At 37.0% G+C, this 15,125-nt stretch overlaps 1 protein-coding gene across 2 annotated transcripts in view; it reads left to right on the top strand.

Moving 5' to 3' along the window:
• LOC134485876 (solute carrier family 7 member 12-like) overlaps positions 1 to 12,298 on the top strand; it is a 64,194-nt gene extending 51,896 nt beyond the window's left edge. For both annotated transcript variants that reach the window (XM_063282864.1, XM_063282863.1), the window contains one exon: positions 11,782 to 12,298. In XM_063282864.1, the coding sequence (XP_063138934.1) occupies positions 11,782 to 12,057 (276 nt within the window). In that variant the 3' untranslated portion in view covers positions 12,058 to 12,298. The remainder of the gene's footprint in view (positions 1 to 11,781) is intronic.
• The last annotated feature ends 2,827 nt before the right edge of the window (positions 12,299 to 15,125 follow it).

Genomic DNA, 15,125 nt, shown 5'->3' with positions numbered 1-15,125 from the left:
GAATGTATGCTAATATCAGTCATCTTGGAATTCTTACAAATAGTGGATCACTGAACATATTTTGAAAAATGTCAATCTATACCAGATTCCACATTTTTCTTTTTTTTTAATCATTTCTTCTTCAAGTGTATCCTATATTAACAAGGGCAAATGATATCTTAGATATGTTGTATATACCTGCTATATTTCAGACATTCATGTACACAATTCAATAAATGGGTAAAGTCAGAGAATAAGGAGACAGGAGATAGGAATAATTTGACCAAATTAGTTTGGAGCCAGGCAAAGAAATTCAATGAGAAGCCTATCAAAGTCATATTAAATCAGTCAGCTTAAAGTGGTTTTTGAGACAAAATGGTTGGGTTGAACTATGTAGCCAGAGTTCAGAAAGAGCTAGAAAAGATGAGCTTATTAAAAGTGAGGTTCTGAGACAATTACATTTGGTGAATCAAAGTTGCTTATATAAATGGGTATAAACATATTTTTTCTTTTTTAAAATATTTTTATTTACTTTTACACTCCAGAATTTATTCCCCTCCCGGCCTACCCCCTGGACTGTTTCACACTCCATACCTCCTTCCCACCACCCCCCAGTCTCCACATACATGTCCCCACCCTACCAGGCCTGTAACTTTTTGGAGCCTCCTGTCTCTTGAGAGTTAGGTGCATCTTCTTTGACTGAACCCAGACCTCAGAGTCCTCTGCTGTATATATGTTGGAGGCCTCATCTCAACTGCCGTACACTGTCAGGTTGGGGATCCAGGGTCTGAGGGATCTCACAAGGGTCCAGGTTAATTAAGACTGCTGGTCATCCTACAGGGTTGCCTTTCTTCCTCAGCTTCCTCCATTTTTCCCTAATTCAACCAGCAGGGTCAGTAGCTTCTGTTCATTGGCTGGGAACACATATATGCATCTGACTCTGAACTCCTTTTTGAGGGCAGATGATAGGTCTCTTTTTGTGAATGCCCCATAGCCTCAGTAATGTTGTTGGGTCTTACAGCCACCCCATGAGCTGGATCCCACTTTAGGCCTGTTGCTGAACCTTCTTTTCCTCAGGCTCCTCTCTATTTCCATCCCTGCATCCGTTGAGACAAGAATTATGGGTCAGAGCTTTGACTGTGGGATAGCAACCCTATCATTCAATTGATGCCCTGTCTTTCTGCTGGAGGTGGGTTCAATAAGTTCCCTCTCCCCACTGGAGGGCATGTCATCTAGGGTCACCCTCTTTTAGTCCTGAGAGTTTCTCACCTCCCAAGTCTCTGGTACATTCGAGAGAGTCCTCCCAACTTCTTTCCTCTCCAGGTTGCCTGTTTCTATTCTTTCTGCTGCCACCCAGGGCTTCAGTCCTTTTCCCGCAACCAATACCAGGTCATGTTCCCCCCAACTCCATCCCTTTTCCATCCCCTGTCACTGGCTCCCTCATTGGGGTTGCTTTCTTCTCCCTCCAAGTGGGATTGAGGCAGTCTCACTTGGGCCCTTCAGCTTCTTGACATTTTGAGTTCCGTGGACTGTATCTTGGGTATTCTGTACTTTTGTGTGTTTAGGGTAATATCCATCTTATTAGGATAAACATATTTTTCATCTTAATTTATTTAGTCTTACTATATCAAAGTAAAAAGAGAACATTATATATGTCATTCAAGGACAATATAGAAATATTTTGTTGAGCACAATTTAGTGAATGTGATTCTGGCTTATAAACTTTAAATATCAAAATCAAATTAGATGCCATTTTAAAGACTTATTTAATTATTTTATGTATATGAGTTCACCATAGCTGTCATCAGACACATCAGAAGAGTGCATCAGGTCCCATTACAAATGGTTGGGAGCCTCCATGTGGTTGCTGGGAACTGAACTCAGGACTCTGGAAGAGCAGCCAGTGCTATTAATGGCTGAGCCATCTCTCCATCCCATAGATGTCATTTTAAAACAAAAAAAATCTGAAAAAAAACACAAATTAATTAAGTCATTTTTTTAGGTACCAGCACAAGGCACCACAAATTCCTGTTTATTAATTTTCTGTATTTTTCCTGAGCATTGGTCATAGTACATGATGAAGAGTATTTCTTTTTTATTGGATTTGTTGTTTACATTTCAAATGTTATCCCCTTTCCCAGTTTCCCATCCACAAGCCCACTGTCCCATCCCTACTCTCCATTCTTCTATGAGGGTGTTCCCCCTCCACAACTATTCACCCCTACCTGCCTCCCTGCCCTGACATTCACCTATACTGGAGGTTCCAATATTGGCAAGACCAAGGGTTTCTTCTCCCTTTGGTACCAATCAAGGCCATCCTCTACTACACATGCAGCTGGAGCCATGGGTCTGTCAATGTGTACTCTTTGGGTAATGGTTTAGTCCTGGGAACTCTGGTTGGTTGGTATTGTTGTTCTTACAGGGTTGCAAATCCATTCAGTTCCTTCAATCCTTTCTCTAACTCCACCAATGGGGACACCATTCTCAGATCAATGGTTGGCTGCCAGCATTCACCTATGTATTTGGCATGCTTTGGCAGAGCCTCTCAGGAGACAGCTATATCGGTCTTCTGTAAGCGTGCACTTCCTGGCATCATGAATATAGTCTGGGTTTGGTGTCTGTATGTATACGGACTGGATACTCAGTAGGGGAAGGCTCGGAATGGGCATTCCTTCAGTCTCTGCTCGAAATTTGTCTTCAAATCTCCTCCTATGAATATTGTTGTTCCCCGATTTTAAGAAAGACTGAAGCACTTTGGTCATCTTTCTTCTTGAGCTTCATGTGGTTTATGGATTCTATCTTGGTTAATTCGAGATTTTAGGATATTTTCCACTTATCAGTAAGTACATACCACATGTGTGTTTTTGTGACTGGGTTACCGCATTCATCAAGATGATATTTTCTAGTTCCATTCATTTGCCTATGAATTTCATGAAGTCTTTGTTTTACTAGCTGAGTAGTACTCCATTCTCTAAATGTACCATGTTTTCTGTATCCATTCCTCTGTTGAAGGACATCTGGGCTCTTTCCAGCTTCTGGCTATTATAAATAAGATTACTATGAACATAGTGGAACATGTGCCTTTGTTGCATGTTGGAGCATCATTTGGGTATATGACCAGGAATGGTATAGCTAGGTCCTCAGGTAGTATGATGTTGAATTTTCAGAGGAACCTCAAGACTGATTTCCAGAGTTGTTGTACCCACTCTGTGGTAGCAATCCCACCAACAATGGAGAAGTGTTCCTCTTTCTCCACATCCTTGCCAGCATCTGTTGTCACCTAAATTTTTATCTTAGCCATTCTGACTGGTGTGGGGGGCGGGTCTCAGTGTTGATTCGATTTGAATTTCTCTGATGATTAAGTATGTTGAACATTTCTTTAGGCGCTTCTCAGTCATTCAATATTCTTCAATTGAGGATTCACTGTTTAGATCTTTACCACATTTTTAAATATGGTTTTTTGACTCTCTGTAGTCGTAACTTCTTCAGTTCTCTGACTATATTAGCTATTAGTCCTCTATTGGATATAGGATTGGTAAAGATCTGTTGGTTGCTGTTTTTTCCTAATGACAGTGTCCTTTGCCTTACAGAAGCTTTGCAATTTTATGAGGTCACATTTGTCAGTTCTTGATCGTAGAGCTTAAGCCATTGGTGTTTTGTTCAGAAAATTTTCTCCAGTGTCCATGTGTATGAAGCTCTTCCCCACTTTTTCTTCTATTAGTTTGAGTGTATCTAGTTTGATGTAAAGGTCCTTGATTAATATGGACTTAAGCTTTGTACAGGGTGATGAGAATGGAGTGATTTGCATTCTTCTACATGCTGACCTCCATTAGAATCAGCACCATTTGTTGAAAATGCTACCTTTTTTCACTTGAGGTTTTAGCTGCTTTGTCAAATATCAAGTGACCATAGGTATGTGAGTTCATTTCTGAGTATTCAAATCTATTCCATTGGTCGACATGCCTGTCTCTGTACTAATACCATGCAGTTTTTATCACTATTGTTCCGCAATACTGCCTGAGGTCAGGGATAGTGATTCCCCCAGAATTTATTTTATTGTTGAGGATAGATTGTGCTATCCAGTTTTTGTTTGTTTTTGTTATTCCAAATGAATTTCCATATAGCTCTTTCTACTTCTATGAAGAATTGAGTTGGAATTTTGATGGGGATTGAAATGAATCTGTAAATGGCTTTTGACAAAATGGCAACTATTACTATATTAATCCTGCTAACCATGAACATGGGAAATCTTTCCATCTTCTGTGATCTTCAACTTATTTCTTCAGAGACTTGAAGCTCTTGTCATACAGATCTTTCACTTGTTAGGTTAGAGTCACACTGAGGTAATTTTTTATTATTTGTGACTATTGTGAAGGGTGTTGTTTCCCTAATTTCTTTTTCAGCCTGTTTATCCTTTGACTAGAAGGAAACTACTGGTTTGTTTGAATTAACTTTATATCCAGCCACTTTGCTGAAGTTGCTTATCAGGCCTCATTTGTTCTCTGGTGGAACTTTGGAGTCACATAAATATACTATCATATCATCTTTAAATAGTGATATTTTGACCTCTTCCTTTCCAATTTGTATCCATTTGACCTCCTTTTGTTGTGTGATTGCTCTGGCTAGAACTTCAAGTATTATATTGAATAAGTAGGGAGAGAGTGGCCAGCCTTGTCTAGTCCCTGACTTTAGTGGAATTGCTTCAAATTTCTCTCCATTTAGTTTAATGTTGCTATTAGTTTGCTGTATAATGCTTTCACTCTGTTTAGGTGTGGGCATTGAATTACTGATTTTTGAAATACTTTTAACATGAAGGGGTGTTACATTTTGTCAAATGCTTTCTCAGCATCTAATGAGATGATCATGTGGTGTTTTTCCTTAGAGTGTGTTTATATAGCAGATGATGTGGATGGTTTTCCGTATATTGCACCATCTCTGCATCACTGGGATGAAGCCTACATGATCACGATAGATAATTGTTTTGATGTGTTCTTGGATTTAGTTTGTGAGAACTTTATTGAGTACTTTTGCATATTCATAAGGGAAATTGGTCTCTCTTTGTTTGGTTTTTGTATGGTTATGTATAAGCATAATTATGGATTCAAAAAGGAATTGGGTAGTGTTTCTTCTGTATCCATTTTGTGGAATAGTTTGGACAGTATTGGTATTAGGTCTTCTTTGAAGGTCTGATAGAATTCTTCACTAAACCCATCTGTTCCTGGGATTGTTTTGGTTGGGAGACTTTTAATAACTGCTTCTATTTATTTAGGACTTTGGGACTGTTTAGATGATTTATCTGATCCTGATTTAACTTTGGTACCTAGTATCTGTCTATAAAATTGTTAATTTCATTCAGATTTTCCAGTTGTGTTGAAATGGGTCTTTGTAGTAGGATCTGATTTTTTTAAATTTCCTCGAATTCTGTTGTTATGTCTCTTTTCATTTCTGATTTAGTTAATTTGGATACATTCTGTACCCCCTGGTTAATCTCGCTAAGGGTTTATCTATCTTGTTGATATTCTCAAAGAAACAGCTCCTAGTTTGGTTGATTCTTTGTATGATTTGTTTGTTTCCACTTGGATTATTTTAGCCCTGAGTTTCATTATTTCCTGCCTTCTACTCCACTGGAGGGTATTTGCTTCTTTTTGTTCTAGACCACTAGTACTATCAAGCTGCTAGTGTATGCTATCTTCAGTTTCTTTTTTGAATCACTCAGAGCTATGAGTTTTCCTCTTAGCACTGCTTTCATGTGTCCCATGAATTTGGGTATGTTGTGCCGTCATTTTCATTAAATTCTAAAAGTATTTCATTTCTTTATTTCTTCCATGACCAAGTTATCATTGAGTAGAGCGTTGTTCAACTTCCATCTGTATGTGGGCTTTCTGTCATTTTGTTTTTATTGAAGACCAGCCTCAATCCATGGTGATGTGAGAGAATGCATGGGATTGTTTCAAACGTCCTGTATCTGCTAAGGCCTGTTTTGTGACTGATTATGTGGTCAATTTTGGAGAAAGTACCATGAAGTACTGAGAAGAAGGTATATTCTTTTGTTTTAGGATGTAATGTTCTATAGATATCTGTTAAATACATTTGATTCATAACTTCTGTTAATTTATGTCTCTGCTTAGTTTCTGTTTCCATATATGTCTATTGACATGAGTGACATATTGAAATCTCCCACTATTATTATGTGAGTTGCAATATGAGCTTGGTAAGGTTTCTTTTATGGATGTGGGTGCCCCTGCATTTGGAGCATTAGATATTCAGGATTAAGAGTTCATCTTGATAATAGCCAGAAGCTGGAAAGAACACAAATGCCCTTCAACAGAGGAATGGATACAGAATATGTGGTACATCTACACAATGAAATACTACTCAGATATCAAAGACAATGACTTTATGAAATTCATAGGCAAATGGATGGAACTGGAAAATATCATCCTGAGTGAGGTAACCCAATCACAGAAAAACATACATGTTATGCACTCATTGATAAGTGAATATTAGCCCAAATGCTCGAATTACCCTAGATGCACAGAACACATGAAACTCAAGAAGGATGACCAAAATGTGAATGCTTCACTCCTTCTTTAAAAGGGGAACATGAATACCCTTGGGAGGGAATAGGGAAACAAAGTTTAGAGCAGCGACTGAAGGAACGCCCATTCGGAGCCTGCCCCACATGTGGCCCATACATATACAACCACCAAACTAGATAAGATGGATGAAGCAAAGAAGTGTAGGCTGAAAGGAACCAGATGTAGATCTCTACTGAGAGGCACAGTCAGGTAGGTGAATGCCAGCAGCAAACCAATGAACTGAGAACAGGACCCCCGTTGAAGGAATCAGAGAAAGGACTGAAAGAGCTGAAGGGGCTTGAGACCCCATATAAACAACAATGCCAACCAACCAGAGCTTTCAGGGACTAAGCCACTTCCCAAAGATTATACATGGACTGACCCTGGGCTCCAACTGCATAGGTAGTAATGAATAGCCTAGTAAGGGCACCAGTGGAAGGGGAAGCCCTTGGTCCTGCTAATGCTGGACCCCCAAGTGAACAGGTTTCTTGGGGAAGGGCAATAATGGGGGGAGGTTTGGGAGGTGAACACCCATATAAGAGGGGAGAGGGAGGAGTAATGGGGATGTTGGCCTGGAAACTGGGAAAGGGAATAACATTTGAAAAGTAAATAAGAAATACCCAATTTAATAAAGATGGGGGGAAAGCAAAAAAAGAAAAAAGAAAAAAGAGTTCATCTTGATGGATTTTTCCTTTGACAAATATGAAGTGTCCTTTCTTAGGTTTTTTGATACCTTTTTGTTGAAAGTCTACTTTATTCAATATTAAAATGGCTACTCCAGCTTGTTTCTGAGGATCATTTGCTTGTAAAATTGTTTTCCAGCCTTTTACTCTGAGGTAATGTCTATCTTTGTCACTGAGGTATATTTCATGTATGAAGCAAAATGCTGGGTCCTCTTTCTGCATTCTGTGTGTTAGCCTATGTCTTTTTATTGGGGAAATGAGTCACTTGATGTTAAGAGATATTAAGGAATAGAGATTGTTGTTTCATGTCATTTTTGTTATTAGAGGTGGAATTATGTTTGTGTGGCTCTCTTCTTGTTTTGTTGCAAGATTACTTTCTTGCTTTTTCGAGGGTGTAGTTTCCCTCCTTGTGTTAGAGTTTGTGGAAAGATATTGTGTAAATTGTCATGGAATATCCTGGTTTCCCCATCTATGTTAATTGTCAGTTTTCCTGAATATAGTAGCCTTGCATAGCATTTGTGTTTTCTTAGGGTCTGTGTGACATCTTCCCAGGATCTTCTGGCATTCATAGTCTCTGGTGAGAAGTGTACTGTAATTCTGATAGGTCTGCCTTTATATATTACTTCACCTTTTTCCCTGCTTTTAGTTTCTTTCTTTGTTTTGTGCATTTAGTGTTTTAACTATTATGTGATGGGAGGAATTTCTTTTATGGTCCAATTTATTTGGAGTTTTCTAGGCTTCTTGTATGTTTATGGGCATCTCTTTCTTTAGGTTAATGAAGTATTCTTCTATAAGTTAGTTGAAGATATTTATTGGCCCTATACATTGTGAATCTTCACTCTCTTCTATGCCTAATATCCTTAGGTTTGATCTTCTCATTGTGCCCTGGATTTCCTGGATGTTTTCAGTTGGGAGCTTTTTGCATTTTACATTTACTTTGATGGTTGTGTCAATGTTTTCTATAGTATCTTCTGCCCCTGGGATTATCTCTTCTATCTCTTCTATTTTGTAGTGTTGCTTGATTTGTAACTCATGATCTCTTTCCTAGGTTTTCTATCTCCAGGGTTGTCTCCCTTTGTGAATTCTTCATTGTTTCTATTTCCATTTTTACATTATAGATAGTTTCGTTCAATTCCTTCATCTGTTTGATTGTGCTTTCCTATAATTCTTCAAATGATTTTTATTTTTGCTCTTTAAGTGCTTGCTTACCTGTGTTGTCCTATATTTCTTTAAGGGATTTATGTTCTTCTTAATGTCCTTTATCATCATCATGAAATGTGATTTTTAAATCCAAATCTTGCCTTTTCAGTATGTTGGGATATCCAATATTTGCTTTGGTGGGAAAACTGGACTCTGATGAGGCCATGTAATATTGGTTTATGTTGCTTAAGTTCCTGTACTTACTTGCCTGTTGCCATCTGGTTGTCTCTGTGTTAGCTGGTCATGCTGTCTCTGACAGTGGCTTGAACCTCCTATTAGCCTGTGTGTCAGCATTCCTGGAGACCAGCTTTCTCCCAGCCGGAACTGGGTCCCAGAGACCTGTGGAACCCGGTCAGCTCTGGGTGCAGTCAGCAATAAGAAGTGTCAGGTCCCAGACTTCTCCTGGGTTTGTGTGTCCTGAGGGCTCTATGCTGGTCCCTCGGAACAGAAGTGTTTACCTCTGTTCCCAGTTGTGTCAGTGCTCCTGTCAACTGGCTTTCATCTCTGAGCACAGGCAGAGACTGGAAGGATCTTCTCCTTTCTGCTCCTAGGTTCTTGTGTCCAGAGGGCTCTGGGCAGGTTCCTCTTGGGCCAGGAACTTGAACAGAAGTAGTGTTCTCCCCTGAGCTCTCAGAATTGTCCACACTTCTGAGGGTTCAGCTCTTTTCCCTACAGGCTTTGGGTACAGAGAGATGTGGGACCAGGTCAGTTCCATGTCCAGGCAGAAACCAGAAAGTGGAGTATTTCAATCTGAGGAATGCTTACACTGGAAACACTAGCTTTCTGACAGTATGAAGTCAATAAAAGACTGGGTAATAACTAAACAAGGGTGTTAAATAAAATGATGCTCACGTTTGTATTAAGAACCTATTTGTTATCAGACATTATAAAATGAGTATACAGAAAATACTCATAAAGAAGAAAACTAAGTCTCCTGTGTAATGATATAATGTATAAAACTGAGAGTCCCTAAAAACACAAAAGCTATATATGTCCTTGTGATATTAGAATTCATTTAGGCACAATTGTTTCCACAAAGGTAAAGAACTAGACTTAGAAACCTGGTTATGAGACAACAAATTGAACAAGAAATTGAGATGGTACCTCCATAAAAAACAGAGAGAACAGCACTTGCCATTGACACAGAAAATATAAGGTAAAATAGCCAAGCTCTCCATTATGTTCAAGACCCAATGCCTGATGAAAGACCTATATCATGAAATGCCAGTATTTCGGTGAAGGAATGTTTTGATCCATTACTGTTAAGGGGCAGCCATTTCATATATTAGTAGGAAATATAATAGAAAACAAGAACTGTGGGGGGAGGGGAACACCAAATACACCCTCTGTGACATCCTGGTATATCAAAAGACAATTACAAATGTATTAATCTTTTATGAGGTTGTCTCTGAGTTAACGTTGAAACAGACAACAGCTGGGGATCTGAAGTAAATTGGATGGACTCTACTTTGGAAACCTCTCTAGAAAGTGGTAAATTATAACACTTGGGTTGAAGCAACACTGACTTTCAGAACATTTTGGAAAGAAAAATACCTAAATAAGCTCATAGTCTACTAGTTCTTCCATCAAAAACTTCTACTTAGAAAGGACCTCATCGTGAGAATCAAACTACCCACTTAGAGACTCTTCTGTTGCCAGTAATGACTATGACACAAACTGTTAAACATTCAGGTGTTTCTTTGATTACAAAGCAAAAGAGAAATTACAGATGGATATTACCATCAAATTTTAAATCAAAACTTTAAATCAAATGATTATGAATGTGTTTCAACCATCCAGAATATTGGTGTATTGCTAAAACCACCCCTTTAAAAAGGTCATCATCATGGAGAGGTCAGCTAGAACTAAGGATCATCTGAGTGAAAAGTAATTCAATGTATACTTCCTAAAATAAATTATACCAACAAATAATGAGGGAGAGAAAGGCCCAACTAGATATCTCTTAACACTGAATGAAGTTTAAGAACCAGAATTAGGTTACATCAAAATAAGTTTTTTGTAAAAAAAGGGCTACATGGAAACCCCTAAACGACCTAGACTATTTGCTGCTCCCTACAGACTGACAGAATGGCCCTATTGAAGACACCTTCACAACTCACTCAACAAAGAGATGTTGAGCTAGTGCCTACCTAGAGCCTTCACTCCTAAGTAGTATTAGTGGTATTGTAAAGAACTCTTTAAGGAGCTGTTGATTTCTACCAACCTTTAAGAGTTGACACCAATGCTTCTCAAGTAATTCCATAAAGTCTAAGGAATAGAAATACTGAAAACAATTCTACAAAGCCACCACTTCCATAATCCTACAATAATTATTCACAATAACAAGAAGCCAACAAAAATTAGAAAAGTTATTAAACAATTTTGTTAGTGAATATACATACAACAATTTGTAATATATTATTTCTAGTCTAAATTTGAGAGTATATCAAGACGATAAGACACTACAAGAAATTGTGGTTTAATTATAGGAATGAAAGTCTAATTGAACATATTTAAATCAGTAAAAGTAATATTATATATAACTAGACTTAAAGTTTGAAAACACATTTATTTTTTCAATATTTGGTTACACATATTCATATATAGAACATAAATATGGAAATGAGGTCAGAACAGATGATAATGTCCAAAAGAAAGATTTATGAAAACAAGAGATAATCAAACATATATTAGAAAGTTTAAGTGGAACAATTTTCAAGAAGGGAATGGATAAACAAAAAGGAAAAAGGGAATGTGGGGAATAGAATAAGAACAAAATAGAATTATGAATGTATATGAAAATTCCAAAAGTAGATATCAATATACCTACAAATATACCACTATACTATGCTAACTAAAAATTAATAAAAGGAGCAAAGTAATAGATAAAAGAAGAGAGGGAAGGAAGGAAGGAGCGAGGGCGGGAGACAGGGAAAATGTTGACTGCGTAAATATAGAGTTAGTATTTATAATTCAGTTAATGATAATTATTAAAAGGTCTAAAATGCCATTATTTTATTTATGGCAATTGTGTCTTACTAAGGAACCATTCTTGATAATGTTTAAAAATAAATTTCTGGTTTTAGTGAATAAATACTCAAGGTGATGAAGAAAGTAAAAACTCCTGGACACTACAGGAGTAGTGTAATTTACTTTACATTGATTTTTTTCAAATAATACTTAATCTGCAATCTATTTATAAGCTAATACCATGACTACCTACTTTAAACCTCTTGAAGATATGTACATATGCACTTACTTCCTTTTGGTTCTGTAATATACATGATGCCCCTTATGTAGTAAGAACTAACCGTGACATCAGAAAACCTTTGCTTTCTCAGGTACGGCTGCTGTTTTTATTTGGATCTATAGCTTCATCGCTCTTCCTCATTCTCACACCAGTGATTCAGTCTCCCAGTACAGAGCACGTCTATCAAGTTGTGTTTCTCTTCTGTGGACTGCTGTGTTATTGGCTTCAAGCTTACCTCAATAGACATGGTGTTTGTTTTAATAGAATCACCTGCTACTGGCAATTACTTTTCAATGTCTCCCCATCTGAACACCCAGAAAAATTAATTCCTTCTCTAAATCCCATTAAAGTAGAAGTAACTGCATAGGTAGCAGAGAATAGCCTTGTTGGGGCACCAGGGGAAGGGGAAGCGCTTGGTCCTACCAAGGTTGGACCCCCAGTGCAGGGAAATATGGGGGGGGGCGGGCAAAAAGGGGACACATAGGGGGAATACCCATATGAGGAAGGGGGAGGGGAGGGAACGGCGGCTTATGGACAGGAAACCGGGAAGGGAAATAACATTTGAAATGTAAGTAAAGAAGTATATCTAATAAAAAATTTAAAAAATATCAAAACTTTTTTAAATGAGTGCAATTTTATTGCAATTTTGTGTATATATGTGTGTGTGTGTGTGTGTGTGTGTGTGTGTGTGTTCTTAAACACATGCTTGTTCACATTATGTCTATCCCCAAAATAATTGTTGTAAATTTTTAATTTTACCTTTTAAACATCTTTATCCTCTAAATAATTAGTAGACATAGGATTAAATATTACAAACACACAGTAATTAAAATATGGAAATTTTATTTCTCATTAAGAGAGACATGTGTCCACAGTGTTTTAGCATGTTGGCAAGTGTATTTTACCACAAAGAAAAACTTAGAACTTTTAGGGAGAGTTGCCACAAATCATATTTAGCTTATTTTTACTAAAAGGCAAAGTTTATTTAATGTGTTGCATATGAAAAGAAATGGTTGTACTCTATCCACAGAGTCAGAGTTAGTGATTCATCTCTGCCTACTCTCCCTCTACACTGATAGACTTCAAGAGTACTGACAGAGACCATATAACCTTCAATGCTGAAAATATATTCTCACTGATTTTTCAGAGAAAGTTACCCAGCCCTATCTATACTGCTAATTTGAAAAGATTTATAATGCCCAGAAATCTGAATGACTAAAGTTTTAATTGATGATTTAACAAGTAGTGACTCATGACCTATTATAATTTGTGAGGTATTTGTATATGCAGATTTTGGGGGATGGTAGCAATTATGGCCACAACTTTGAATGAGACTACATAGCATCTGGTAAATATATTTCAAAAAAGGACACCAAGTTTCGGTCCTATGAAAACAAATTTACTGTATAAAGCAAATTATTATTTAACGTATAAGACATACAAGAAAAAAGGTGTATTTCTCTGTTTTGAACAGTACACACACACACACACACACACACACACACAAAACCACTGGATGCTGGATATAACTCTGTACCCTATAAATATTGTCATTGGCTCCTTAACCAAAATATTTTTTAAATTGTTTGCCTTAGACAGTGTTTCTATTGTTGTGACAAAACATGACTGAAAGCAAACAATAGAGTGGTACTCTTTACTGGCGTGCTTCCCATGGCTTGTTCAGCCTGCTTCCTTATAGAACTCAGGACCACTAACCAACCCAGGAATGACACCACCCACCATGGGCTGGTTCACCCCTATTAGTCACTAATTGAGAAAATGCCTTAGAGCTAGATCTCATGGATGCATTTTTCTGAACTGAGGCTCCTTCCTCTCTGATTACTCTAACTTGTGACAAGTTGACACAAAACCAACCAGTACAATATTTCAGGTAGAAATGTTGACTACCCTGATTAAATCATTAAATATCACAATTAATCAAGTTATAATATTCTCTCATTCTCTCCATAAATTTATAAAATGTAATAAGTTTAAAATGTAAAATAATTTACTGCATAATTATTTCCTGCTTTATTTTTCTTAGCAATACTTTGAGTTTCAGTGTGACATATATATATACATATATATGTATATATGTGTGTGTGTATGTATATATATGTGTATATATATATATATATATCTTTATAATATTATGTTCCCCAGTATGTTCATATCGCTCTAATTCTGATTCTCAACTTCCTGCAAAGAAATTCCCATGTCTTTCCATGACTGTTACATTCTATTGCCAACTCATTTTTCTCTCTTCTTCTGCACATTAGAACATACAAATATACATTTTAAAGTAGGTTTTACATATGAGAGAAAATGTGATATTTGACTACCTTGATCTGTGTTATATCACTTATATGACTTATATTGATCCCAATTTCATGCACTTTTCAGAAATAGTCATTATTTCAATATTCTTTAAAACTCAATAAAATTCTAATGGATATATCTACCATATTTTCCTTATCCATTTATTCTTTGATGGATATCAGATTAATTCCATGCTTGAGGTTTTGAGAGTGTAGTAATAAACATGTATGTAAAAGTCTGCCTGTATGCCAGCTTATATCTTTTCAGTATATAACCAGGAGTTACAAAAATAAAACTTATGGTACTTCTAGATTTTGTGATAGGGCCACAGTGATTTCTTTAATGGTCACATGAGTTCATAGTCATATCAGCCAGTATATGTGGTTTCTTCTTTACCTGTAAATGTACCAGAATGTGTTGTCTGTTTTCATGAAGATGAGTTTTTGACTGTTCTGACATGGAATCCCAATGAGGCAGCTAGGAAGCGTTATGCTTTTATGATGGCTAACAATGGAAAGATAGCCATATGAGAACTGAGGAAAGAATCTGGATCTTCTGGAAGAACAACCAATGTTCTTGATAACTGAACTGTCTTTCCATCATCTCCCACTGTTTTTAAGTTTTGTTTTTTCAATTATATGTATGTACATGGGTATATGCACATGAGTGGAAGCTGGAAGCATCAGGTCCCTTGGAGCTGTAGTTTCAGGAAGTTATACGCTGCCTGACATGGATGCTAGGACTTGACCTCTGGTCCTCTGGAAATATAAAAAGTGCTCTTTACTTCTGAGACATCTCTCCAACACCTCTAGTTGTTTATTTAAAACCAGAGATTAGATAGAACATGGAAAGTTTAAGCTATAATTTCTTCAAGTGTTTTTATACCTTATCTCCTTATTTTCTTCTTGGGACTTCCAAATTCATGTGCTGGATTCCTTCAGTTCTCTGCTAGTCTCTGATGCTATGTTTTTGCTTTGACATTTGCCTAATCTTTATTTTTTTGTTATTTTATGCTTTTGTAAAAATTATACTTAACAAAAATCCAATATAAGAAATTCCTTAAAATGAAGGAAACAAGATAAAACCACACATCCCCAAATCACTAAATTCTAACAA

The sequence above is a fragment of the Rattus norvegicus genome, chromosome 2 (genome assembly GCF_036323735.1).
Source record: "Rattus norvegicus strain BN/NHsdMcwi chromosome 2, GRCr8, whole genome shotgun sequence".
Taxonomy (NCBI): Eukaryota; Metazoa; Chordata; class Mammalia; order Rodentia; family Muridae; genus Rattus; species Rattus norvegicus.
Note: the sequence above shows the minus strand (reverse complement) of the source record. Positions and strands in the feature narration are given on the sequence as shown.